The following is a 24,844-nucleotide window of genomic DNA, read 5'->3' as shown; positions in this document are numbered from 1 at the left end:
CGTGACCCTTCAGGACGGCTAGCACGGTGGAGCTTGAGGCTGCAGGAATTTGGCTGCAGGAATTTGGTGTCACCATCGTCCATAAGTCCGGCCGTAAGCATGAAGACGCTGACACACTGTCACGCGCACCCCTTTATGTCGTCAGTCAGGAAGCAGAGGAAGACGAAGGCTTCCTGGGCGCCGTTAGCGCATCAGACTTGAGCAAACGGTAGCGAGATGACGCAGAGATTCGTCCAATCATTGATCATTTAGAGGGCCAGGGCGCTATCATACCACGTCATTTATCCCGCTCGTTGACGTCGTTCTGCCTGCGAGACGGTGTGCTGTACAAGAAGAACGCTCGTTCGAACCGCCATGCTTACTTCCTGGTGGTTCCTAGAGACATGCGAGACGACGTTCTCTTCGCTTGCAATGACGAACCCACATCCGGTCATCTGGGCTACTCAAGGACACTTGCTAGAGTGAGCGAGAGGTACTATTGGCCTGGACTTTCAGCAAGCATCAAGAAGTACATGAAGAGCTGTCGGGAATGTCAGCGCCGAAAGCAATCATCTGTTAAACCAGCCGGTTTGCTTCAGCCCATCGAAGCACCCTGCACGTCGTTCGACCAAGTCGGCATGGACATTCTCGGGCCATTTCTCTTGTCTGCGGACAGCAACAAATGAGTGATCGTCGCGATTGACTATTTGACACGCTACGTTGAGACGCAGGCGATCCCACGAGCCACGGCTTCTGAGGTAGCATAATTTTTCGTGCGCCACATCGTGTTACGACACGGTGCTTCTTCCAGTGTAATAACGGACAGAGGGACGGCATTCACGGCGCAGATTACGGACGAAGTTTTCAAACTGAGCAACACCAGACACCGAAGGGCAACTGCGTACCACCCGCAAACCAACGGACTTACCGAGCGACTGAATAAGACCCTCGCAGACATGATCTCAATGTACATCGACGTACAGCACAAAACATAAGACCGGATCTTATCTTACGTGACCTTCACGTATAATACTGCCGTGCAAGAGACCATGCGACTCGCGCCATTTCGGCTTCTCTACGGCCGCGAAGTGCAGACCATGCTAGACTCTATGCTACCGTGTCAAGACGAAGACGAGTTGGCAACTGACGCCGAAGAATTCGCAGAGCGTGCTGAGGAAGCCCGGCAACTCGTGCGATTGCACATGGCCAGCAACAGCAGGCAGACGCACGACGCTATAACACCCGCCACAGAGAAGTGTTTTACAACCCCGGAGATCAAGTTTGGGTGTGGACGCCCGTCCGCCGCCGTGGCCTTAGTGAAAAGTTACTGAGCCGGTACTTTGGCCCATATAAAGTGTTACGCCGCGTCAATGACGTGAACTACGCAGTGGTTCCGGACTCAACACCCCATGCACGGAGCAGGACACGACTGGGGCCGGACGTCGTTCATGTGTTGCGCATGAAACCATTTATTGCGCGTTGCTCGTAACTTTTCCTTTACCGTACAGCATTCCTTGTGTTTTTTGTTTATTTGTGTGAACCTGCTTTCTCGTTCATTGACATTTCTTATATTAACACGCTCTTCAATTTTTACTTTCACTTTATCCGAATTTCCAATTTCTTTTTCACGTGCCTATGTAGTAGCATAGCGGTGATGCTATGTACTTTTCTTTCCTCTTTTTGGGACTTGTTTTTTTTTTTTTTTCGGAAGGGGGGATAATGCCACCAGCACGTAGTGGGTCGACAGCAAGAGCGGCTCTCACTCTGGAGGAAAAAGAAGATCGCGTGCTTCTTCTCTGCTCGAGAGCCAGCCACGACTGACGCATTGTCCGAGATTGCTACCTGGTGGTTTAATAAATCCCCCAGTACTTGTGACTCATCGTGACAGTATTTTAAAGCAACCATGTCATGTGTACCTTCTTCCTTTTTATGCCTCTGTCATTCCATTTTCTGCTTGATGGAGCCATCCTAAATAAAGTGTTGATCTGTTCATTCATTCATGCATTAACTTCAGGCAGTACTCCTGAGTAATTTCAGTTAGATCTAGTTTGCTCTCGTCGGTACTGTAGAAACAGGTTGCAGCTGTCACTACCAAGCATAACCACTCATCTAAGTGAAATGATTGCTTCAAATGACTCATAAGATTTGATTTCTCAATGGGTGTTTTATGCACTGACTGAAGAAAGTACTGCATGCCTATACATTGCACCTTTGAGTTCTATTGCATGTGAAAGAAGTTGTACTATTTTGCTTGAGTCCTCTTTTTTCCAAGCATTGTTTAGGGGAATGTAATTTCTGCTCTGTACAAGTATGATATATGCATTTTAACCTTAGCAGTCAGAGAAATGTGTCCTACCAAAAGCTGCCTCAGTTCAGGACACGTATCGGCATGACATGTGAAAAGACAGGCAGAGAAGGGTACATTGGTGTTTTATGTCAGCGTTACTTTAAAATACTGGTGTTAGTTTAGTTTACTGCATTGTTTAGTCTCTGCTTCGTTAGCTTTGATGCCATGTGGTAGCATGCAAGGTTTTGTTGTTCTGTTCATCCTGTTAAATTAATTTGTGATATGATGTGTCTTGGAAGAATTAAGGCCAAAACTTAGGCTAGCTGGGACATAACAAAGATGTGAACATTGCTTCGGACTGCTAAAGGAGCACAAACAACTGCATTGTTCTCATCATTGCCTAGTGTGTACATTGGCATCACAATTTTTCTTGCTTATACTGTAAAGTGTGGAATGTCAAGTGCAGTTTGACAAGGCTTTCTTTCATTGTTACCAGTGAGTAAGGAAGTTGTTGCGAAGCTGTTGTTCAAAGTTCTTCTTCCATTGCAGTCTGGTTGACCAGTGTTTATTTTTATTCATAGGCTGGCAGGGAGGTGAGGAATGGCTAAGGTCAGAGTTCAAGGTGTACCTAATAAGTCTGTTGAAGACTGCTCAGTTGGAAGGTGCGTACAATTTTACACTTACTGCACACATGCTGCTCTAGCCATGCCGAATGTAATACACTTTACCTTCGTATGAATTTCACTGGGGCATGTTTTGCATGAGAAGCCTTGACTGAAACTCTGCTTTTTCATTGGACTGCTCCTTGTTGTTTGATATAATTGAAGTTAAAAACATTGATGAAGCTAGTTCTTCAAAAGTGAGATGTGTTCATTGTTGTGAAGCAGAAGCATGTTATTAGCCATTGTTTCGTGATGATGTAACTGCAGTCAGTGCTGCTGCGTGGTCAGGTAATAGTTTTTTTTTACTATTTACTGTAAAATTTTGAGAAAGTGCTCCCCCTTCGGCAACTCAAAATTACTGGTGAAGTGAAATGTGGTAGGTTACCGAATGGCTCCAAACTTCAAGATGGTCGTGGCGAAGCCTTCTCACGAGAGTAAGAGTTATCACCAGTGATACAATGCCTGTAGGACGAGTGGAGCTGGGTTGTTTTCATTTTCTGGTTTTCATCTTTATTTCATTCATCTTTCCTTTCTCTCTCTCCCACTTTCTTGTATCTCTTTTTTGTATCTGTCTCTTTTCATTTCTTTCTTTCTCTCTTACCTACTGCTTTCTTTCTCTAGCTCTTTCCATATTTCTTTCTCTCTCTGTCACTTCCTTTCTCTTTTTATTTTTCTCTGTCTGTCTGTTTTTTTCTGGTTTGATTCTTTCTCTTTTGCTGTCTTGCTCTTTCTTTATCTCTTTTTTGTGTATGTTTCTTTCTGTCTTTTCATGTCCTTCTTTGTCTTTCTGTCTGTTTGTGTCTTTATTCCCCTAATTCCTCTTAAGTTTTCTCTTTCTATTTCCCTCTATTGCTTTTTTCTTTCTCTTTTGTATCTTTCTTTCTCACACTTGACTTTTTTTCAATTTATATCTCTCTCTCTATTTCACATGCTCAGTTTGTTTAATGCTCACTTCTTTTGCTTTTTGGTAGTAGGGCTTGCTCAATCCCCATTGCGCATTCCACCTTAAGGTTTTCTGTTTGCTCTGGCCAAATTACGATGGAATCCACCACGGTGGTCTAGTTGTTAGGTTAGGTGCTCGACTGCAGACTTGAAGCTCGCGGGATGGAATCTCAGCTGAGCCAGCCACATTTTCGATGGAGGCAAAAATGTCTAAGGCCCATGTACTACTTATGTTAAGGCTTAAACGTAAACATTTTGACAGCAAACATATTAAGGCGCACGTTAAGAAGCCCAGGTTGTTGAAATTTCCGGAGCCCTCCACTACAGCGTCCCACGTAATCATATAGTGATTTTGGGACGTCGAATGCCAACAACTATTATTATCATTGTCAGATTACGACCAGCTTAAACAAGGCACGTAGTCCAGAGTTTGGCGGACATAGACGAATTAACATTGTGCCGATCAAGGTAAAAATAGAAAACAACAAGGCACATTACAATGATTCAGAAACAGAAAGGCAGCATGATCAGACTAGGGAAGTATGGCATGTTAAGAACTCTGACAATGAGCTGGCACAAATGCAAAAGACACAGATCTCGAAGGCCCTACCTTTGTTAACTAGTGCATCATAGACACAGTCATTGAATTACAAATGCAGATCTCGAAGGCCATGCTTTTGCTCACAGGGACCTGGAAATAGCCATGAGTGTTTTGTGCCACATTGTGGGGGCTATCGCTGTGTGGGGTACAAAAAAATCAAATTTTGCTGAGATACGTCAGGTGCAGGCGCATGGATGCAATGCGTGATAAGGGATCAGAGCGTGAGGGGGCTTTCTTGAAACAACATGCAAACTTAAATTTAGCAGTGACATTGTAGTAAGCGTGTGCTCGGAATTTTACTGTAATGCTAGTTGCAGACAAATCATTTCTCAAAGTGAGATACTTTGTTCAAATGCCTCTTTAATCTTCAATGTATGTGCTTATTGGATGTTGCATATTCAAAATTACTGAATTAACCTTTGTGGAAATGACAACAATTATGATGTGTGCTATAAAGGAAAAAAAAGTGTTACTAACGCCACGACCCTTTCGTCGAAACTCCACGAGGCTCTGCAGAGCCCTGCTCTTGGCGACCAAATCTGGGCGACACAGCACGCCAGTGAGACGACGTCGAGGCAAGCCCTTGACGTCCCCTCATAGGAGGCCTAGGCCCGGCTTCCTTGGTTTCTTTATTACAAAATAAAGTTTATTCCTCCATCTCCTTCTAGTCACATTTGGTCAAAACTTATGAACTTCTTGCCAGAAAGTGCATTATTGTGTCGCAGCTTAGCTGCATGCTGTGGCCATAATGTGTTGCTAGAATTTTGTCAAGTTTAAATAGAATGTAAATTTTCAAAGTATGTGACTAATTGGTTATAGTTTTATAATAATTTATTTTTTATTGATTCATTGATAGCATGATATTTTTATGCTGTGGTTGGGTTTTGTATTAAATTCCAAGCAAATATCTAAAGCTCTCCACTTTTTACCCTGTGCTACGGTGCAACCAGATGCTGTCAGCAGTAAGGACCAGGAAGCATTTAATACTGCCTTCCTGAGTGCCTGGAAAACAACGCATAACTTCAAGATGTGGAACAGTGTGGAGCACCCTTGCCTTGCAGATATTCCCATGGGGTGAGCCGGCACTTGACTCACCGTTTGGCATACGAGTTGTTTGCTGATATATGCATGTAATTAAAGACACTGTGCGAGTCACATTCAGTACTTGTCTCGACATCAGAGAGATAACTTCCAGCACATTGTAGCTGAGACGTTACCTGGTTGCTGCCACCGATGTAGTATTTCTGGCCAGTTGCTCTAGTCCTTCCTTTCTTGGAGAAGTCAAATCCACAGTTGAACCCCTAGTGACACCTTATCCAAATGAGTGCCTTTCAGCCACTCACTCGGAGCCGTGAAAGTGTTGAGTATGAGCACTCTACTCCAGGGGCACAGCCAGAAATTTTTTTTGGGGGGGGGGAGGGGGAGCTCTTTTTAATTTTAGGGAGGGCACCCCCTTGAAGTGGTCATTTCTTGCTCTGTATGTCATGGCAAAAAATTTTTTCGATGGGAGGGGTGAGCTCAGGCCCAGTGTCCCACCCCCTGGCTACGCCCCTGCTCTACTTTACAAGTGCTTGCCCCTCCAAAGTAAAAAAGAAAAAAACCTGAGGAACTGAACTGGTCAATGCCACATGACTGCTTTGTATGATTTCACTATGTCACAAAATGTTAAAGTGCCTTGGAAGATTTTAGTGGAGCCAAATCAAACTAGCTGAAGGCATCTGTGTTACTCAATTTTGGCCAGCTGAGTATGGACTTACATTTATTCGCACACTATCCATCACACATAAAAGCGACCAAGGGTACGCGTAAATGTGTATCTAACCAATACATATCAGCATTCAGCACAATATTGTCTTTATTTTGTAGGTTGTTTATAGCAAACGCTTGTGTACCATGCTATGTCTGTTTAATCTTGCTTGAGCCATATCATCTATGCCTTTAAAACTTTAGTTAAGCAAATTATCATATTAGTATCCAGTTAATTTGCATGACCTGAGTACATTTCCTCCAGCTTCAGCATCATTTTCATTCATTTTTTTTTTTAGTCATTACTACAAGGGCCAGCTGACTGTTGCTGACATGAAGTTACGGATTTCTCAGTAAGTTTTTGAAAACAGATGCTCATATGCACAAAGTTAGATTGAAGGGGACTTTATGTGTCAATTTATTGTGTCATTTCAATTTTGGGTTATATATATATATAGTAATTTCATAATTTTATGTTGTTGCTTACTTTGAAAGCCCAAAGATCTGTATATTTACTGCTTTGGTTCATCACTCAGCAGAAAGCAAACGTATTAAAAATAAATTTAGTTTGAACTTGTCGTTATGCCGTGCTTTAATTTTTAGTGCATTCAATCCCCGTATAACAAAATGAGTTACATAATAGAAGAATAGTAGTTCTTGAAATTTGTGAAAATATTGACTAAAGTAAAATTTGTTCTCAAATGGATGCTGATTGAACCTTCCTTCTTAGTACAAAATGAATAGTTTTTTATCATTTTTTGGCCTAAAGATGCAGCTGTAGCATCTATGGTAGGTTCTATACTTTTCCATCTTTGCGGCATTGCAAACGACCAGTCGTGCACCCAAGGAGCAGCAGTGACGAGAAAGGCCTCTTAGTGAAGTCCAATAGTTCTCTCATTTTATATCAATAGCGTTAAAGAGCTCGTTTCGCAAAGATTATGGTGTCGGTGTCGACATCACTGGTTGTGAGCGAGAAATCATCATCTTCTCTGTGACCAAAAAATCGAGAAAGATAAAAATAAAATAAATAATAAAAACTTCTGGGCCCGGGTGAGAATCGAACCCAGGCCATTTGCGTGGCAAGGGGTTGTTCTACCACACAGCCATGCATCTGCTTCGAAATACAGTGAAAGGAACTTTCTCTTCTTGAAAATGCATTGAAAGTAACTGCTGCTTCACAAACACACGTGTCCTGTATGCAGGCTTTGCAATACAACATTTAATATCAGAGCAATAACGTGTGTTACAAGTGTACATTGCCATCAGGCATCAGCATATGTGATTATCATTACGACTTCGTAGTTTAAAGCCAGCCACCCATTACAAAAAGCACAGACCTTATTGTGTGTATTCCCTTAAGATAAAGTAGTGGGTGCATAGCAAGTATGAAAACATTTCACACGCATAAAATGCTCATAACTTAAAGCATGCTAATCATTACACAGAATGCAGCCATATGCGAAAGCTTCACTGATAAGCCACTTTCAACTATACTGATTGTGTTGCAGAAATCAAGAATATATAAACTTCTCACCTAACATCATGTAATAAAATGTATGCACTAAGTGTTTGAAGTATGCACTGGAGACAGTATATCGCTGTTGTGTTCAACTCTTAAAAACGTGAAGCTTATGGTTCCCCCAATTTTTTCATTTCAGTACAACACACACACAATAAATTACTTAAGGTGGCAGTATCTGTTAGCTCTTACAGAAAATGAACACGATTGTTGCATCACAAATGTTCTCATCACAGCTTGCTGCAAAATGCTGGATAGCCATGCTATACCTACAGGAAACAGGAGTGCTCATTCCTACTGTCCTACATTTGTCTCTATTTTTCTGATGTGAAGCTCCATCCAGAACTCTGAAAGGGGCCGCAAACTCAACCAAGCCGTGGTGTCCACTGGAAGAGCAATGGCACAAACGACAGGGAAGGTCGTTGGTGAGTCTTTGTTCCTTGTCTTTAAATCACTGGAGTCTGTTGCCCTGCCATTAGGGAGCGCAATGCTTTCCTTTCAGAAGGCAAAGGGGAATATTTTCAGCCATGTACATTGTTGGTTTAACAGTAATTATCAACAATTCTTTTCCAGGAACAAAAGAGAACAGGATGGTGCTAACGAAATTTGTTTGTGCACACATTTAGGTGATTTCTTGCATGGAATGTGCTGAATTGTATCATCATTTTCTGTCATTGCATAGCTTTATGCTAGTTAGCAAATCTTTATCCATGGTACTTGTACACCTCTAGCCATATTTAATTTGCCCACTCTTTCATGCTTCTTCACAATAAAATCTCTAGCAGGGTAGTTCATCTCTCGCGAAGTACAAAATGGGACGCTTCACCTCCCATTCTCAAAGATATCACATGTATTTTTGAAACTGTGCAGTGTGTCAATATTTTTTACTAAGCTCGTTTGAATAGTAGTTGGAGAGGAGAGGTGCATTGCAAGTTTTGTGTTGGAGTCTTTCACTCTTGGCCTCCTCTTGGCTTCGCCTGTGCATGTCATGCGGAGTACATTAGCTCTGTCACATTACAAGTGTTAATTCAAGAAAAACTGGTATGCGGTAAATCATAAGCAGGGACACCGTAACCCCTGTATTTATAAATGATCCTTGACTTGAACTTGACTTAAAGGGCCCCTAAACCACCCAGCGTTCGAAATTTAGTTGAGGTGAGGAAATTGTGCTTGAGTTTACAACGGACACGTAGTCGTGAGAATTTTTCAAAACAGTGCCGTAATAGCGAAGTTACATGCGTTTGATGATCAAACGCGGCGATCGCTTGTTTTCCTCTTTCCTACGCTGCTCTCTTCCAAAACTGCTTGGCCCCTCCTCGCTGAGTCAGCTGAGTGCCCCCCCACTTCTCCCGTGGCATACGTCACCGCTGACGGGCTGTTCGAGACGGCGTCTACTTCCGGTTGCCGCGATCCGCCACTCCGATGCCCCAGCTCGCCATCAACTGTGTTGTGTGTGTCATCTTGGCACACTGATCGTTGACTAACCGCTGTTGCTGTCGTGCCGGCCCGTGCCCCTACGCTAGCGACTTGGCGGTTGCGTTACGGGCCGCAGATGTCGATTTGCGAGCGGCAACATGACCAAGAACAGCAAGGTGCGCGCAAACAGCTGTTTGCAAAGTGACCGGAAGTCGGCAGTTGTCGTTTGGCCAATCGCAAGCATCGAAATCAATAACCTCATCGAGTTTAACTGGTGATGTCACACATGTCGGTGGCGGGAACGGCGGGGACCGGAAAGGAGAAGCTATTGTTTTTTCGAAATTGTGGCGCGCCCGCTACCAGTAGCGCTGAGGCGTGTGGCATCTTTGATCGCGACTGCATTCTGCATGCGATGTACTTCTTTACTTGAAATGTTTAGGAAAATATCTGAGGGGGTTTAGGGGTCCTTTAAAACCGCCTTCAATGTAGTATGCTTGTAATGCTTCTGTGGGTTTGTGCTGCCTTGGCCACGCCTAAAGACAGCGCGTTCGAAGCGCGTTGGTGCTGCATTGAGGTCGTTGGCAAGTCAAGTCAAGCAGTGTTTCTGAATACAAGGGTAAGACAAACACAAATGAGTGCATTTCGTCTGCGCTCGTCCGTGTTTGTCCTACAGTGTCTTTCTTTATAATTTACCTCCACTTGCCCCCCCCCCCCCCCCTCGCCCAAAGAGAAAAGCATATTCAAAATACGACGCATATGTTCCCAGCATCTTTGCCCCCCTTCTCCGCCTCCTTAAGGAACTCTCTTAAGGAACTCTCTTGTCGTGGGTGTCCCCCCAGCAAAAAATCCTGGTGCTGCCCCTGGTTTCTTCAAGTACAAGTGTTACTTCATCATTCTTTAATCGGGCTACAAGAACAGGTACAAAAGAGGACACTGGGATAGCTAATGCTAAGTAGTGACAGGCTCTTTCAGTTTATGTGGAAAGATAGTCTAACAGCTGAAGCGAAATCGTTAGTTGGGCTAGTTGGGTTGATGTACATCGTATAATACGTACCTAATAGCACAGCAGGGTTAAATTACGAACTGGTAGAAGAAATGGACACAATGCTGAACACAAAGTCTGGCCCTGCATACCACCACTTTTTAAAATGGGTATGTCCGGTTAAGGACGAACACGAAATCGAAGTCATCATTTTAGATTTTGATGAGATTTGCATTGGGCACAGTGTATAGACTCAGAACAATGACTTCGTTTGTAAAAAAAAATTTATTTGCCTAAAGAAATACAAATTTTGGCCTGAGAGAGATTCTTTTTTGCCAATGTTGTAATTTCCCAACTTTTAGCGCACCTAGTGAGAAAATGGTGAGAGCACTATTTTCAAATGGTGGCATTTTTACTAAACCACGTATGTTTCAGTACAATTTTGAAGTTTAATGGTGAGTGCAAAAACCACAGAAATTATTTTAAAAGGAAGTGTAAATGTTATCAGAGTTAATATGTACCGACTTTTATGATATGTACCGACTTCTACATCAGTAAATTCCTGAAACACAAGTATCTTGTACCACTTACCATGTTTGTTGTCTTCTTCTCAGACAGTCCTTTTACAGCAGAGGGAAATGAAAAACCTATGAGATTCCATATCAATTGTTCTTTGTTGTAAAGAGCATCGTTTTTTTTCTAAATATCTTAAAGTTCAGGGCTGGAAAGTGCTGTTTGGTGTCGAAATGTGCATATTTTTTAGATGAACCAATTTTTCTTCTACAAATCTAACTTACCTAATGTTATTGTTTTGTGTAAAAAACTTACACCTAGAGTAAATTAATCAAAATTGGGAATGATGACAGGGACCACTTGTTTCTTTTTGTCTGGATACTCCTGGGTGGTCAAATAAATTCTAGTATCCAGCTCAATGTATGGAGTGGGGAGTTTGCGTCAGTCAGGTACTCGATACGGAAAGCCTGCAATCGCATTCATTTTCTCTTTTTTTTTAAAGAACCAAAGCCACATAGTGCTTGAAACATGTTGACATGAGAGAAAACATGACTGAATATTGAACAATCTTATCAGTGATGCCAGTTCAATTTTAAGTTGCTTGGTTGTTTTAATGTTGCCTATTGGCTCACGCAGGCGGTGCCTTGACGTCTGCAAAATCTGTTGTCTCGTCTTTGTGGTCTCACTTCAGCCCTCCAATGCCTTCATCATCCACCGAATTTGTTCCTCCTGCATTGCCCAAAGAAGAGAGTGTCGAAACAATTTTAAGTCCTACGGAGTGACTCATTTGCACCTTACACTCTTTTCTGCACCCGAGATATTTATTTTAAGACAATAGCCGAGCTGTAATCCAGTTCATTCCACACAGTGGTGACTTTCGTGCTCCACTTGCTGACTTGGCTTCGTTTCCCTCTTTAAAGTTTACGTGCCCTTGTGTACACGTGTGTACATATGCTTGCCTCAACAGAGGTTGGGCAGTGAAAAAAAGAAAAGGCTGTGGCAGCATGGAAGACATATACTATACTCTTATACTTTGAGTCTCTACTGTGTGTGCCACAAGATCCAAGTGTTTACATTTTGTCAGCATAATGTTCATGCGTTGATGGGCTGGCCTACCAACATGTGAGATGATTCTCTTTTTGTTTAATCTTTAATTACATTTTTGTATATATTTTTGTGAAGAATTGAGGGGTGGTGTTTCTGCCACTCATGGGTGGACTATCAGTTGCTCTGTGCTTTTGTTCATTTCAGTTAGTCTGCATTGCTGGCCTTCCTCAGCATGTGTTGCATTGTAATGATGATGCTAGAACTGACTTTTGGTTCAGCATTAAAAAGTATTATCTGTGGCCACATCATGATTTATTCTAAAACTTGTTATTAATTGAAATAAATAAATATATATATATAAGAATGCATGTAGTGCTAATTTAATTTTTATATACTTCGGTGATTGCTGTGCAAGCTATTTGCTCACAAACTTTACATTTAGGATCTTCGGCTGAATAGATTGATCAATAAATATTTGCAGGGTTAGGGTTTCTTTTTTTTGTTTCAGAGGAAATAGACTGTTGTTCATGTTATGTGATTAGCAATATTGCTTTTCATTCTTATTTTCTGATCATTTGTCACATTAATTGGTCTATGTTGAGACTCCCTGTGATGTTGACATGCAGCACCAAAGCCAGCGGTGTATGGTGGAAAGTACGGGGAATAAAAAATATTGTTTGAGATTATGGCCTTGGGTCTCTATTCTGATAAGCATTAAGTTTTTTTTTTTTTTTTTCATTTTGCAAGAGTAACATTTACAACCTTTGCACTGGGGAATTCACAAATTCATTCAAATTACTAGGTTGTTTCAAAAATTAACTCATGGTAAGTGGCACAATTAGACAACTGCCTGAACTTTTTTTAAATGTTAAGCAAGACAAACATTTTGCACTAACTCCCAGATGTGTACATGAATAACCCTACTTTCCATCTTTGTTTAGATTAAGATTTTTTTTTATTGAGAAACATGTGATGTGAAATGCATGCATAACTTTACTAATTTTCACCTGATTGTAGTTCATGATTGTAGTTTGTAGGAGTAATCAGTTTGCAGAATCAATTGCATGTGACGACTTGACTAGGTGAACAGGTTATGTAGAAGCTCAGACTGTTGACAGTTCTGTATTGCTTTGTTTTCATAGCTAAGTTTATGTCAAAAGCCTGGAAGCAACTTGAGAGATCACAAAGTTTAATAAACTGTAAAGTACGACGATAATGTGGAGCAATAATGCAGTTAAAACTCAGTCTAGCCAAACTCGATTTCGCAAAGTTCTGGATTTATAAAGTTTACAAAGAACAGTTCACCATTCGCGTAACTTGGCAAAAGAAACTGATAGGATTTTTTTTTTAATGTGTCAAAATGTTGGAAGTGGAAATACAATGTATTGCAAAAGCCTTTCTACTCTACTGTTCTGGAGGACAAAAATAAAGTCCTTTTGTGTTTCGTTTTCCCTTCTGCTCTAGCATTTTGTTGATTCAACTTCTTTAATGTTATCAAACATTAATTAACAATAACAGTGTAAGGGTTTGACTCCATTGACATTTACCTTTCTATCGACAGCACATTACTCTATATCTGCTTTTGCGGTGAAGTGTACCATATAAAGTTCTTGAGTAACTTTCTGAGCCATTTAAAATTGTGTTGCTCAGCTTTAATAATGTCAAATAACATTAGAAACAGCTTTTATAACTTGGTCACCACTACTTCTCTCCTATTTCTTTTTCTATTTTATTCAACAACCTTCATGTTGTAGAACGATTTCTTAGCTAATGACTATGTTTCAGTTTTGAATGTAATTAGAGAGGGAATATATGAGCTAAAACCTTTACGTTAGTGAAACACTCATCTCGCAAATGTCTGCATTGTGTTCCTAAGGCAATCATTTAGCTTTTTGTGCAGAGACATTTTCCAGCAGGAAAGTCTCTAGTAAACAGTGAGGTTACAAAATGTGATAAGTTTTGTCTAGTCCGAGGTACTGCACCATGTGATACATATGTTAGATGTGAACACACTAGTTTGGCTCAAGTGCTGAGCTCTAATTTCTCAGTGCGCTGCTTTTCGATTTTGCTGTGCGAGTGCTCCAGTGTTGCTGGCATGTTTAGCTGTACAATGCGGAGTCAGTTGTGCGAGCGTTAAATCACAAACGTTTGGTAATACATAGTAATTTGTCATCACTCAAACTGTGGCCACTGTTTCTGTTTGTTCAAGTGTAGCTTTCCTCTTTCCTTTTTTGTGTGTGTGAACAAGGATAATAATAAAGGTTATGCTGATGCAAGATCAAACTAACTTTGTCGCAGTAGTGAGCGGTAAACATTTAACCCAATGCACTCATACTTTTTGGTGCAAGGACAAAAAAATGTCAGCTGTCTTACCAAAGAGCTTTCAGTTCTTTGATAAGACAGCTGACTTTCTTATGGTTGGAAGTTGTTTGTTAGGAAATGACACATTAACTTTTCTGAACCATGGCAGAATTCAATGGCGGCTAAGGATACACGGGCCTTTAATGTGGGGCCATGCTCTACATTTATACCACTTTCTGTATCATAACTAGAGACTGCATTTTAAGTAAACACCTATTTTGTTCCTTGTGTTCCTATCATGCCATTTTGATATATGAGCATGAATTATAAGTTAATAAGCGGCTTGATAGTGTTTTTAGAGTGCCAATAAATACCTATTTTTGATGCTTGTGCCTAAATGCCTATAAGGGCCTATAAATGCTTAATTAGAAATTCGCACCTATACGAATGCTATTTAAGCACAAATTTCTTTTTAGAGTGTAGTTTAAGACTGTTATGTTTCAGGGCAGCAACATTGAGTGTTCAGAACTCTATGTTGTTCGTCGTAGTCCTCTAGTTCAACCAACTTCTGGATACCAACCGCTGGCAGTAGCAAAATGAGATGTGTCGGCCACCATCAGTCGCCGCGCCGCCATGGCATGAGCAGTTTGCGAATACGAAACAAAGAGGCGTCAGGGAAAAATAGTGTGAAGATCAAAAGAAAAAAAAATGCTGTGGACATGAGGTTTTTCTTTTGTTTGGAGTTTATATCTCAAGGTGTACACTGTTAGAGGAGAAATTGACCCTACGTGATTGGACACGGCCGATTCGAGGCTATATTCCCATCTGCTTTTTTAGCGGTCTGACTATTTATTTATTTCAGAAATAAATAAATAAATGCGACGTATTGCCAGCCTCACACATGAGCCCTTAGGCCGGGGGGTGATACATAAAATGTAACAAAAAGAAATACAACAAAAATGGAAAACATACCATGCATAGCCAGAACATGGAGCACCCTTGTGCCACGGTAAACAATAATTTTTTTTTACAGTGGAGTTGTTCGAGCCAAACATAGCTCTGTGATGAGTAAACAGAAATTATCATTATTATGAAACAATACGTGTTTTTTTTTTTCGGCCTCCTTTTTTCCCTTCGTCGTTTTATTTTCTGCTCGCCTCTCTGAGCACAAGCGACAGCGACTACATAACTCTGATGAGTGAGACAAGTGGAGAAACGAGAAAAAAATATATAGAAAGAAAAAGATATCCTGGGTGAAAAATTTTTTGGCAAGGCGGGTTTGAAACCGCGTAAACCCACTATCCGAACGCGAGCGTCGTAACCACTCGGCTGTCCCTGCACGCTAGCCGAGCATAACATAGTGTTGCATAGTGTAGCATGCCAAAGCGGTGAGAAAGTAGCGTTGAGAAGGAGAGCAGTGAGGGGCAGCAGAAAAGAGAGAGGTGGGCCGGAGGGAGTAAAGCATGACCCAGAAAGAGATAAATAGAAAGGAGGAGAGACAGGAAGAGCAGAAAGAGAAATATTCAGAGATAGAAAGCAATATACGCACAGAGAAAGAAAGGCAGAAATAACCGAAAGATGAGAGGAAGAGAAAGAAAGACGAAAAAATACTGCGAACGATACAGAGAAACAAAGAAGGCCGCCCAGCTTCACCATTCCTTCGTGCTTGGCACCCGTACTACAAAGTTGCTTTCTTTTTATTTTCTGTTTTTGCTTTCCTGTTGTGTATAGGTTACTCACGTCTTTGTTTTTAACTGATGTGTGTTTATGTGAAAATTTATTGTGCCTACATTTTAAACATTTGAGGTATAGAATGTGTTTTGTCAGGTTATTTTCGGTGCCTAAAATATTGTTTTGCCTGCCCATTTTTGGCCATTTTGTGCCTAAACATTCGGCTTCTAATCATGACATTGAGTTAAATTAATTAATTGTCTTCGGAAATCACTAAAAAAGCACACGAGTATCACAAAACGTTCTCTGATCCGCGATCTGTCTCGACAACTAAAAGATAAGATGAAGATCGAACAATGCAGTTTTTACGATGTAAAGTTAACTCACATGATGAAGGAATCGCCGTCTCATTTTTGGCATTTTATAAGGCCAAAGTCATCCAATAGAGACACGTTTGTTATAAATAACGTTTTCACATCAGATGAAACAGAAATAGCCAATGCATTTAACGAACACTTCGCATCCGTTTTTACTTGTGATGACAAAACCACCCCCACTTTTAGCAAGTTTAAAGACCTGCCTCCCATTGAAAATCTGGAAGTCACAGAAGCTGGCGTATTTGAATTATTACTGAATTTGAATGTAAGAAAATCTTATGGCCCAGATGACTTACCAAATGCCTTTTTAAAAAGATATGCTGAATGGTCCTCAAAATTTTTGACAATTATTTTTAATGAATCGTTATCCAGAGGTGTCCTGCCTGAGGATTGGAAATTCTCTAAATTTAAGCCTTTATTCAAACATGGAGATAAACAGTTGGTTTGTAATTATCGCCCAATAGCTTTGACTTGCACATGCTGCAAGTTATTGGAACACATAATACATAAACACATTTCCTGCTTTTTGGAGTCGCACTCAGTACTTTCACCAGCTCAGCATAGTTTTAGGCGTGGGTTTTCCACAGTAACACAATTGGTTGAAATTGTCCATGACTTCGCACTAGCCATATATAACCAGTCACAGATAGATGCTGTTTTTTTAGACTTCGCGAAGGCCTTCGACAAAATCTCTCATTCCAGACTACTTATGAAACTTTGGGCAGTATTAAAAAACCCACAGCTTTGTCAATGGATACAAGCATACTTGGGATCTCGAAAACAGTATGTTGTTTTTAATGAACATTTCTCACAAAAGCTGCCTGTAGATTTGGGTGTCCCCCACGGATCAGTTTTAGGACCGTTATTGTTCCTTCTTTTTATAAATGACATGGTGGATGACTGTGGCGTTAAAATAAGACTATATGCCGACGATTGTGTTTTGTATAGTGAGATAAATTCAACTTCAGATCAAAATAAACTGAATTTTGAATTAGATAAAGTGATGTGTTGGTGCAGGACGTGGAAGATGGCTGTGAATTACGACAAATGCGCTGTAATGACCATAAGTAACAAGAAAAATCCTCTTTTATATACATATACGGTTGATCGTAAATCATTAAATCATGTCAATGAGTTCAAATATCTAGGTCTTATTATAACTGATAACATTCACTGAGATAGTCATATCACAGCTATTTCTAATAAGGCATTGTCTAAACTTCATTTTTTAAGGAGGTCTCTCAAGAGGGCATCTACCATCTGTAAGCTCGCCACTTTCAAAGCATTAATCCTGCCAATTTTAGAATATGCAAATATTATTTACGACCCGTTTACACAGACGAACACAGGTAAATTGGATAGAGTTCAGAGTAAGGCTGTACGATTTATTTTTAACAGTTACGGTCCATCATCTATTACTCAGTTACTTCACCAAGCAGACTTAAAAAGCATTACAGTTAGAAATAAAATCGCTCGCCTTAAGTTCATGTTTAAAATTGTCAAGGGTAAGTTACAGAGCCGAACGTGTGACTACATTTCTTTTTCCAGCGGTTATTCTACAAGGCTATGACATCCATACTCATTAGTGCCATTTAAATGCAAGAACAATGTTTTTAAATATTTTTTTTTCCCCAAACTGTAACAGAATAGAACGAACTCGATAAAGACGTAGTAACGGTAGTTGACTGTGATACATTTCAGGCTCTCCTTCAATTGTAACCCTGATGTATTTTGTATTACGAAAGGCTTGTCTGCATTGTCAGTTGAATTTTGTATTGTCTGAATTGGTTGTATTTGTTAAGAAACCTTGTTATATGTTTTGTACCACCCTGCTAGAGCCCCTATCATTGGGATTAGCAGTATTGGAAATAAATAAATAAAATAAATAAATAAATGACCTTTAGTGGCCACAGATTGGCTTAGCTGTTAGATAGAACACCTATTGACTTAGCTGGAGCTCACATTGCAGCCTAGCTAGGTCGTACAAAAAGTAGACGTGTATATAAAATCCGTGCATGGTAAATGCAATGGGTATAGAGGTTAAAAAATAAGGGCTGCCTCCAACAAGCAGGAAGTTATTGAAAAGTGATGGTTGGAATAAATACAAAGGATATATATTTGCAAGCGACCGAGAGAAGTTATAGTTGCAGAAATCCGAAAACTGAGGTCCTCTGACCACTTTTGTATCGTCCTTCACCTTGTATCGAGTCTCGGAACATAATTGCGTACAGTGACAAAATGTAGTTTCGGTCAAACTTCACGGTCTACTAATGCTGCTGCCAATCTGTTGCGGTAGTTGTACATGCAAACTACTCTTGCAAACAGTATTTCATCATCTGGCGTCAACATTTTAATGAATGCTCGGGAACATGATAGAAAAACCTCGAGTCTTTACACATCTAAGTACTAGGTTTTTGCAAACATTGCTTCATCCTGTATGCCTGCTTACTCTACTCAGCCTCAGTACCTCATAAGCTTCGAATACTCATGATGCAATGCAAAAAAATAAAGATTTTGCTTTGGCAATATTTAAGTCGTAGAGTGGCATACATTTCATACATGTTTTATTGATGTACGCAAGAACTGTTCTAGTCGACATCGTATATGCTTATGAATTATTTGTCATGAACTACTGATATTAGTTTGGGATAATAATCTGCTAGGTGTATGCATAGAGTGAAGATTACTTGTCAGAATCTGTCGAAGTTCATCTTGCTTCCCTGTAACTTCAAGAAGCCCCACGGCACCTTGAAGTCCTGCACCTAAAATTTTGCTAGAAGAAAGATTAGAGTTTGTCGGTGTGAGTAACTGACCAAGCTTTTTATGCACACTGTGGAATATATTGTAGCAAGCACTGTTTCTTGCTTTTTATTATACGTATCACAAGTGAACCTTGCACATTTATGGGGGGGGGGGGGGGGGGGTGAGACACTTAATGTGTGTTATAAAATTGGGTTGTGTTAATAAAAACTGGCTATAGAACTTGCAAGCTATATTTTATACAGACGCAGGATGCACTGGAGCATAAAATTATTTTTAAATTGTATTAATTGCTTTTTCCTTTCAGTTTGCTCAACATATGTACTTTTTGTTAAGATCTGCAATTTGCACAGCTACGCAGTTTTGCACAACTATAGCTATTAACACCCCCCCCCCCCCCACTTAAGTTTAACTAAAATTGTGAGTGCACAACAAAAACTGGATTTGTAATGTTTTTGTTTGTCAATGCAAGAAAATTACCTCCTATGAATGTTTTCATTTTATAAAAAAAAGGAGACAATACACCTAGGCTGCCTATTCTAGTTCCAGTTATGTAAATATCACTAGTCCACACACGTGAAAAATTTTATTGTTTGCATGCACCCAATAGTTCTTGAAAGGTAGACAAACTGCAAAAATGTAGTTTTTAGAGAAACACAGAAATTACTGGTAGTACGCTTACATTTGTTGTCAACATGTCACAGAAGAAGTGCCAAAAATTATTTTTGGAACCATGAGTGTTCAAGTGTTATGTATTTTCTGAAAGGTAATGAAATTCTCCATCAGTGGATTGCATAATTGCAAAATTGAATACTTTTGCCAAAGCAAGTTTTACCCCACCTTAGCATTGCACTCATATTGCTGACATGCAAATATTTATAACATGTTTTCATGTGCAGCTTGTGTGCTACACATTGAAAGCAGCTGCAGCAGTCAGTTCTTTTCCTTTACGTGTCTACTTTCCAGACAATCTGTTGTATTGGATATTTACATACTACAGACCCAAAGGTCGCGTCTGACCCTGGCCATGGCAGCCCATTTCGATTGAAGTGAAATGGTGGAGGCCCATGTATTGTGCAATGTCAGCGCACACTAAAGAACAGACGGTCAAAATTTCCGGAGCCCTTTACTAAGGCATCCCCCATAATCATATCGTGGTTTTGAGGTGTAAAACCCCACATATTATGATTAACCATTACATACAGTCACTTTTACAAAGAGCAAAGACATAGAAAGCAACAAATGCATGGTTAAGTTGAGAGTTTATGTTTAATTGAATACTAAAACATCTGAGCCAAGTTCACCGTATTCCTCTCATCATACGCACTGTTTGCACTAGCTGGTTAGGTTTTCCAACTGCAGTGGCTGCAAACTTTTCGGGTGGGCATTTCAAAAGGGCCACTAAGTGCTGAAGGCTCTCAAGTGGTGGCAAACCAAGGTCATCCAGCACATTGCACAGGTAACTGATATCGGTAGCCAGCTGCGCTGATGCTTGCCGTGTCAGCTTCTCAATCTGCATCACTGTGTCAATGTATGTATACATTGTGGCCTGGGCTACGCAACCAAGGAGGTAGTCTGCCACGTGGTCAGTGCTAATCCCTTCAATTACATGAGGAAGACTGCTGTGCTTCAACGCCGTAGACAAAGCTTCATTCTCTTCGACAATGAATGGCTCAATGTGCTGTGGTATGGTTAGCAGGTATTGCCCGATCTGTGTGATGTACTCCATGGGAGAAATGCTGAACGCCGGCAAGTCTGTTGCCAGAACACCATCTGGGTTCTCGAGAGACCACACCTTTAGGGAAGGCACACTGCTGAAGTGACGCTGCACTTCGGCAAAGACAGTGTCAAATGTGAACTTTGTAAACTCTGAGCATAGCTTTGCAATGGCCCGCGAGCTTTCAGGGAATGCAACAAAGTCTTCTAGGTGCACCTGCGTAGAAAAGTCCCTCAAACTGCACTGCATGACGGTTGGGAGCAGCAGTGTGCAGTGATCATTCAGTATGTTACCCTTTTTTTCTTCAGTGGCCTCGTCAGACCCATCAAATGTGCTTTTTTGAATATGGAGCTGCTTCAGTGCTGTTTTGATGTTTGCCGTAACGCTCTTATCGAAAGCAGCAAGTTGAATTGAGATTTCGCCTGCTGTCTGCATGCACTTCAGAGCATACTGAAACATTGTCCAACTGTCCAGTTCATCTAGCTTTGATGACGTCTTCAGCTGCATCAGGACAGCGTGGCAACGCTCACAATAAGTTCGAAAAAGTGCCTTTATGGACCTCAACAGTTCTGGATATGAACATCCATAAAGAAGACGACTGCAACGTTTCTCGGCTTCCTTTGCCAGCCCAAACACCTTGGTAACCGAGTCTGACAGCAGCGTTACTGAATCTCGTGTGTCATCGCTTTGTGTTGGTATAAGTGACAATTCTCCCAGCAAGCACTTTTCTTCCAATTTGTCATAATTTTCCAGGTGCGGATGAAACATTGAAAACGCGGACTTCATCAAAGCCACAACATGGGGACTGGACATGAAGTCCGGATTAGCAGTTGATATCGAGTGACCAAGGCTTTTACAAAGCTGTTCAGAGACTTGAAGAACTTCAGTTAAATAAACAGTCGAGCATTTTTGCTGTTTCATTGCGGCCTCTAGACAGAACTGCAAGCTTGGGTCCAGGTTTGCAAGGGCGTCGACGACGACATCCGACAGGATGAATACGGCTGGCGGGTCAGGGAACACCTGATTGCACCACGTCACCTGGGAATGCCAAGACGCTACCAGAACGTCGTAGAAGTTGTTCAGCCACTCAAGAAACGTGTCATCGACTTCACTGTTCACGATCTTGCGCCAAGCGTCCACAAGTTTATTTCTGTGGCAGTTGTGGTAGTACTTCAGAAGCTGAGGCATTCGTCTCATGTCAGAAAAGACGCGCACGTAAGACTTCGCAGCTTCGATGGATTGAGTCGTGAACGCCTGAATCAGGAGCGGGCTAAGCATGGCCTCTAGCTGGTTTTTGAGCGACTCCAGCTTTTGCAAGCGTTGTTCGTAGTCGGGAACATCTACGAGTATCTCCAGGCTCGTCTGCAGACCAACGAGCCTCTCGGTGATCGCCTGCATGTCGCCACTCTGGAAGACCTGGTCGACGTCAGCCGACAAAGTCGTCCAGTTATCAGCCTCTCGCAGCGCCTTGTTGGCATCCAACATGCGCAGCTTGATCGTGTCCAGTTCGAGGAGCGTTTTCATCGACGTCGATGAATCTTGCTCCACCTTAGCTATGTCCTTCTGCACTGAAGCCATCTGCAATTTCAGCAGTGCCGCTTCCTGTTGCATTGTCTCCACTTCACGGAGCACCCTTGGTAGGTTCTGTTGCACTTGTTGGGCGGTTTCCTCCAAAGCTCTGTTCATTTTTTGAATGAACAGTTGGAGCTTGAAAGCCACTTCAGACGCGTATGCTTCCTTGTTTTCTTGTGCCTCTGGCGCCTGGAAAGCATGGTTGATCCACTCTTTCGCGTCAAAATTTTCGTTAGAAAACGCCGAAAGGTTCATACTTGAACCAGCGGTGCTGCTATCCACGTCAAGCTTTGTTTACAACGCAACTACCAGCCACTACTGTGTGTGCCGTAGTACCGCACGACGGACAGTAATCATTGTTTTGTAAGGAGCAAATAACATTAGCATTAGTTAGTGTTTTCTTTCCAAAATAACACCTTCAAGTTTATGTTATAGCAGGCTCTAACAAATACTTGCACATTTACCGGGAACCTGAGAACAAAACTACTTTTTAAAAGGCAGTCAACTAACCGGTTCCGGCGTTTTGCGCACGGTTGAACTCCCTACTTCCGGTACCGTTGTTGTATTCGTGCGCTTAATGAAAGGACCATGATGAAACTTTGCTGCAATGGCGTCTGTGCGAGTCCGTGCGATGTGAAGCGGTTTGTTGAGTGGAGCTGAGTGCGTATTTTTTCTGCCTTGGGTATCGTGCGCCATGAGCCGTAGCAGCAGGAGCGCGTAAGTGCTCATGTCCTAGTGCGCCAAACCTTTTCAGCTGTTCTTGACAGTGAAAGATTTAATTCGAAGGCAAACCGCGGCTGCCGGGTGATCGCGTATATTTTGTTAGGCTTATCTAGTACCCGCATCTTGGCGTTTTCTTTCGCGTCGCATCGATTCTAGCTTCTGTCAAGGCTCAGGAACAGTCGAAGCGGACCTCACTGCAGTGCCCAAATTGCGGAGTGACACCTCAGCGCAACAGTTGGCCACGAACGGACACAACACGGATTTGCGAAGTGCTCGGTAGGAGTGACCGAATCCTCAGGTGAAATCTGTTGGGGTCGCTCAGGTGGGCCTGTGTCTGTGCCGACGCTCCCTCGCAAATGACCTCTGGAACTTAGGGGTGCGTGTTCGTCGATGTGTTTACGCCAGTCTTAGCACCGACATGGCGTTCAACGAGGTGAGTGTGCTTTATTATCCTCGTTTTTCATCTTCCTCCACTGTCTGGTTGCTGGCCCTGCCGTGTTGTCGTGCGTGGCGCCAGCGAATTCCAACGTTTATCGTAAAATTGCCTAATCGCTGCGCACGCTGCGTCGTAAATACTGCTAGTTGAGACAGAACCGGCCTCCGTGGCCGCTTTCTGTGAGCGCTTGTTGAAGGTGTGAGCGCCGATCTGCGCCGGTGCCGCGTCGTGCCAGAACTCGGTCGCTTCCGATGGCATCTTTCGTTCCAGCGCTTTCAGGAAAACGCTGTACTACGACTTTGTTTGGCTTAGGCAAAGAAAGCCATACGTGGTTTGTGATCCCTGAGGATTGTTACGTGCATTTTGCCTTACCCTTCGGCGTTTCGTTGCGTATGAAGGAGCGAATAGTCGCAAGTGGCACAGTCATTGGTGTAGGTGCGGTATAGGAATTTTTTTTTTTCATTCAGTACACAATTGTGGCCAGTACGTCGTGCCCATGTGGTTCACTGCGAAAATTTGTCTTATGTTCAGTGTCTTTTAAATCATGCCGTGAGAATAGCTGCTTTTTTTTCATGGTGCTAAACCTCTGCAGTCCTGTCGAAAAATTGACTGGTCTCAAATAATCACTTGACACTTGTGTAATAATTGTAAGCTCCTATCAACAGTTATAATGAGTGTTATCTTGAGCGTATTTGTGGCAGTTTGATGTCAGCGTTGCCAAAGAAAATCAGAGTTGATACCTAAGGAGCTTCGGTGCGGAAGTCTTAAAGTAGGACTAGCCATTTCTTATCCTTTGGTGATTTTCGAGCCCATAAAGTGATGTTTCAGGGCGTCTTGTTAATGTAATCTATCATTTTTTCAATTCAAGTTTATGCTACCAGACTTTGTATAGTGGAAAACTTACTGGAGACTTCAACATATTTAGCGCACAGACACCATCTTGTTTACACCAATTGTTTTGCTGGTGGCAGGTCTTATTCTGGGACTTTTTCAGTACATTTTTCAGGCAAGCATCCTCGGGATAAATGCTTTTCAGGTTCTTTCTCTACAAAAAGGGCAATTAGCTTTTCTGGAACTTTATATACTAGTAATAAGTGCTTGTTCTGTTGCCTTTAGAGGACATGTAATAGCTACATTTAAAATGTTGTAAATTAGCTGGCTTCTGACGGCACAATTTTAATAAGTCCTGTGGCATTTCCTGAAGCTGAATAATCTACAATACATCTCACAGTGTGTGCCTATGCTTTCAGTCAGATTCTAATGCACCTCCCCTATTCTTCCTTATGAGAAACCCTGCACATGCCTATGGTCATAATACAGCAATCTATGGGTAATCATACTGCGGGAAACTTCTAGTCGCCTAAACCACCACGGGAAGAAAGACACACAAAGAAAGAGTGTCAACTCGCAACTGATTTATTTTCGCGCTCCGTTGCTTGATTATATATGCCTTTTGAATGTCCTCAGTTTTTATTTGTGGTCATGTGACTAGGTGAACTAGTGTGCTTTGTGCATGTGTGGTGTGGCTATATATTTCCCGCATTTCTCCTGCAAATAAATCAGTTGCGAGTTGACGCTCTTTCTCTGTGTGTC

At 41.7% G+C, this 24,844-nt stretch overlaps 3 protein-coding genes across 3 annotated transcripts in view; 2 read left to right on the top strand and 1 right to left on the bottom strand.

Moving 5' to 3' along the window:
- The window catches only part of LOC119185716 (late secretory pathway protein AVL9 homolog), a 51,372-nt gene extending 39,593 nt beyond the window's left edge, over window positions 1–11,779 (top strand). The window contains exons 13-17 of the mRNA XM_037434609.2: window positions 2,848–2,928; window positions 5,422–5,545; window positions 6,517–6,570; window positions 8,070–8,161; window positions 11,284–11,779. Of these exons, the coding sequence (XP_037290506.2) occupies window positions 2,848–2,928; window positions 5,422–5,545; window positions 6,517–6,570; window positions 8,070–8,161; window positions 11,284–11,429 (497 nt within the window). The 3' untranslated portion in view covers window positions 11,430–11,779. The remainder of the gene's footprint in view (window positions 1–2,847; window positions 2,929–5,421; window positions 5,546–6,516; window positions 6,571–8,069; window positions 8,162–11,283) is intronic.
- Window positions 11,780–20,053: 8,274 nt separating this feature from the next.
- Window positions 20,054–22,424, bottom strand: Cog7 (conserved oligomeric Golgi complex subunit 7). The gene has a single exon (XM_037434621.2). It carries the CDS (start codon window positions 22,345–22,347, stop codon window positions 20,104–20,106), a length of 2,244 nt encoding a protein of 747 aa, XP_037290518.2. The 5' UTR covers window positions 22,348–22,424; the 3' UTR covers window positions 20,054–20,103.
- A 675-nt stretch (window positions 22,425–23,099) lies between these two features.
- GckIII (Germinal centre kinase III) overlaps window positions 23,100–24,844 on the top strand; it is a 120,982-nt gene continuing 119,237 nt past the window's right edge. The window contains exon 1 of the mRNA XM_075892699.1: window positions 23,100–23,248. Within this exon, the coding sequence (XP_075748814.1) occupies window positions 23,234–23,248 (15 nt within the window). The 5' untranslated portion in view covers window positions 23,100–23,233. The remainder of the gene's footprint in view (window positions 23,249–24,844) is intronic.

Source organism: Rhipicephalus microplus, chromosome 1 (assembly GCF_043290135.1).
Source record: "Rhipicephalus microplus isolate Deutch F79 chromosome 1, USDA_Rmic, whole genome shotgun sequence".
Classification (NCBI taxonomy): Eukaryota; Metazoa; Arthropoda; class Arachnida; order Ixodida; family Ixodidae; genus Rhipicephalus; species Rhipicephalus microplus.
This window is presented reverse-complemented; position numbering and strand designations above follow the sequence as displayed.

Coding starts and splice junctions, on each gene's coding strand:
- Cog7 (XM_037434621.2), bottom strand. CDS start 22,347: ATGAACCTTTCGGCGTTTTCTAACGAAAATTTTGACGCGAAAGAGTGG.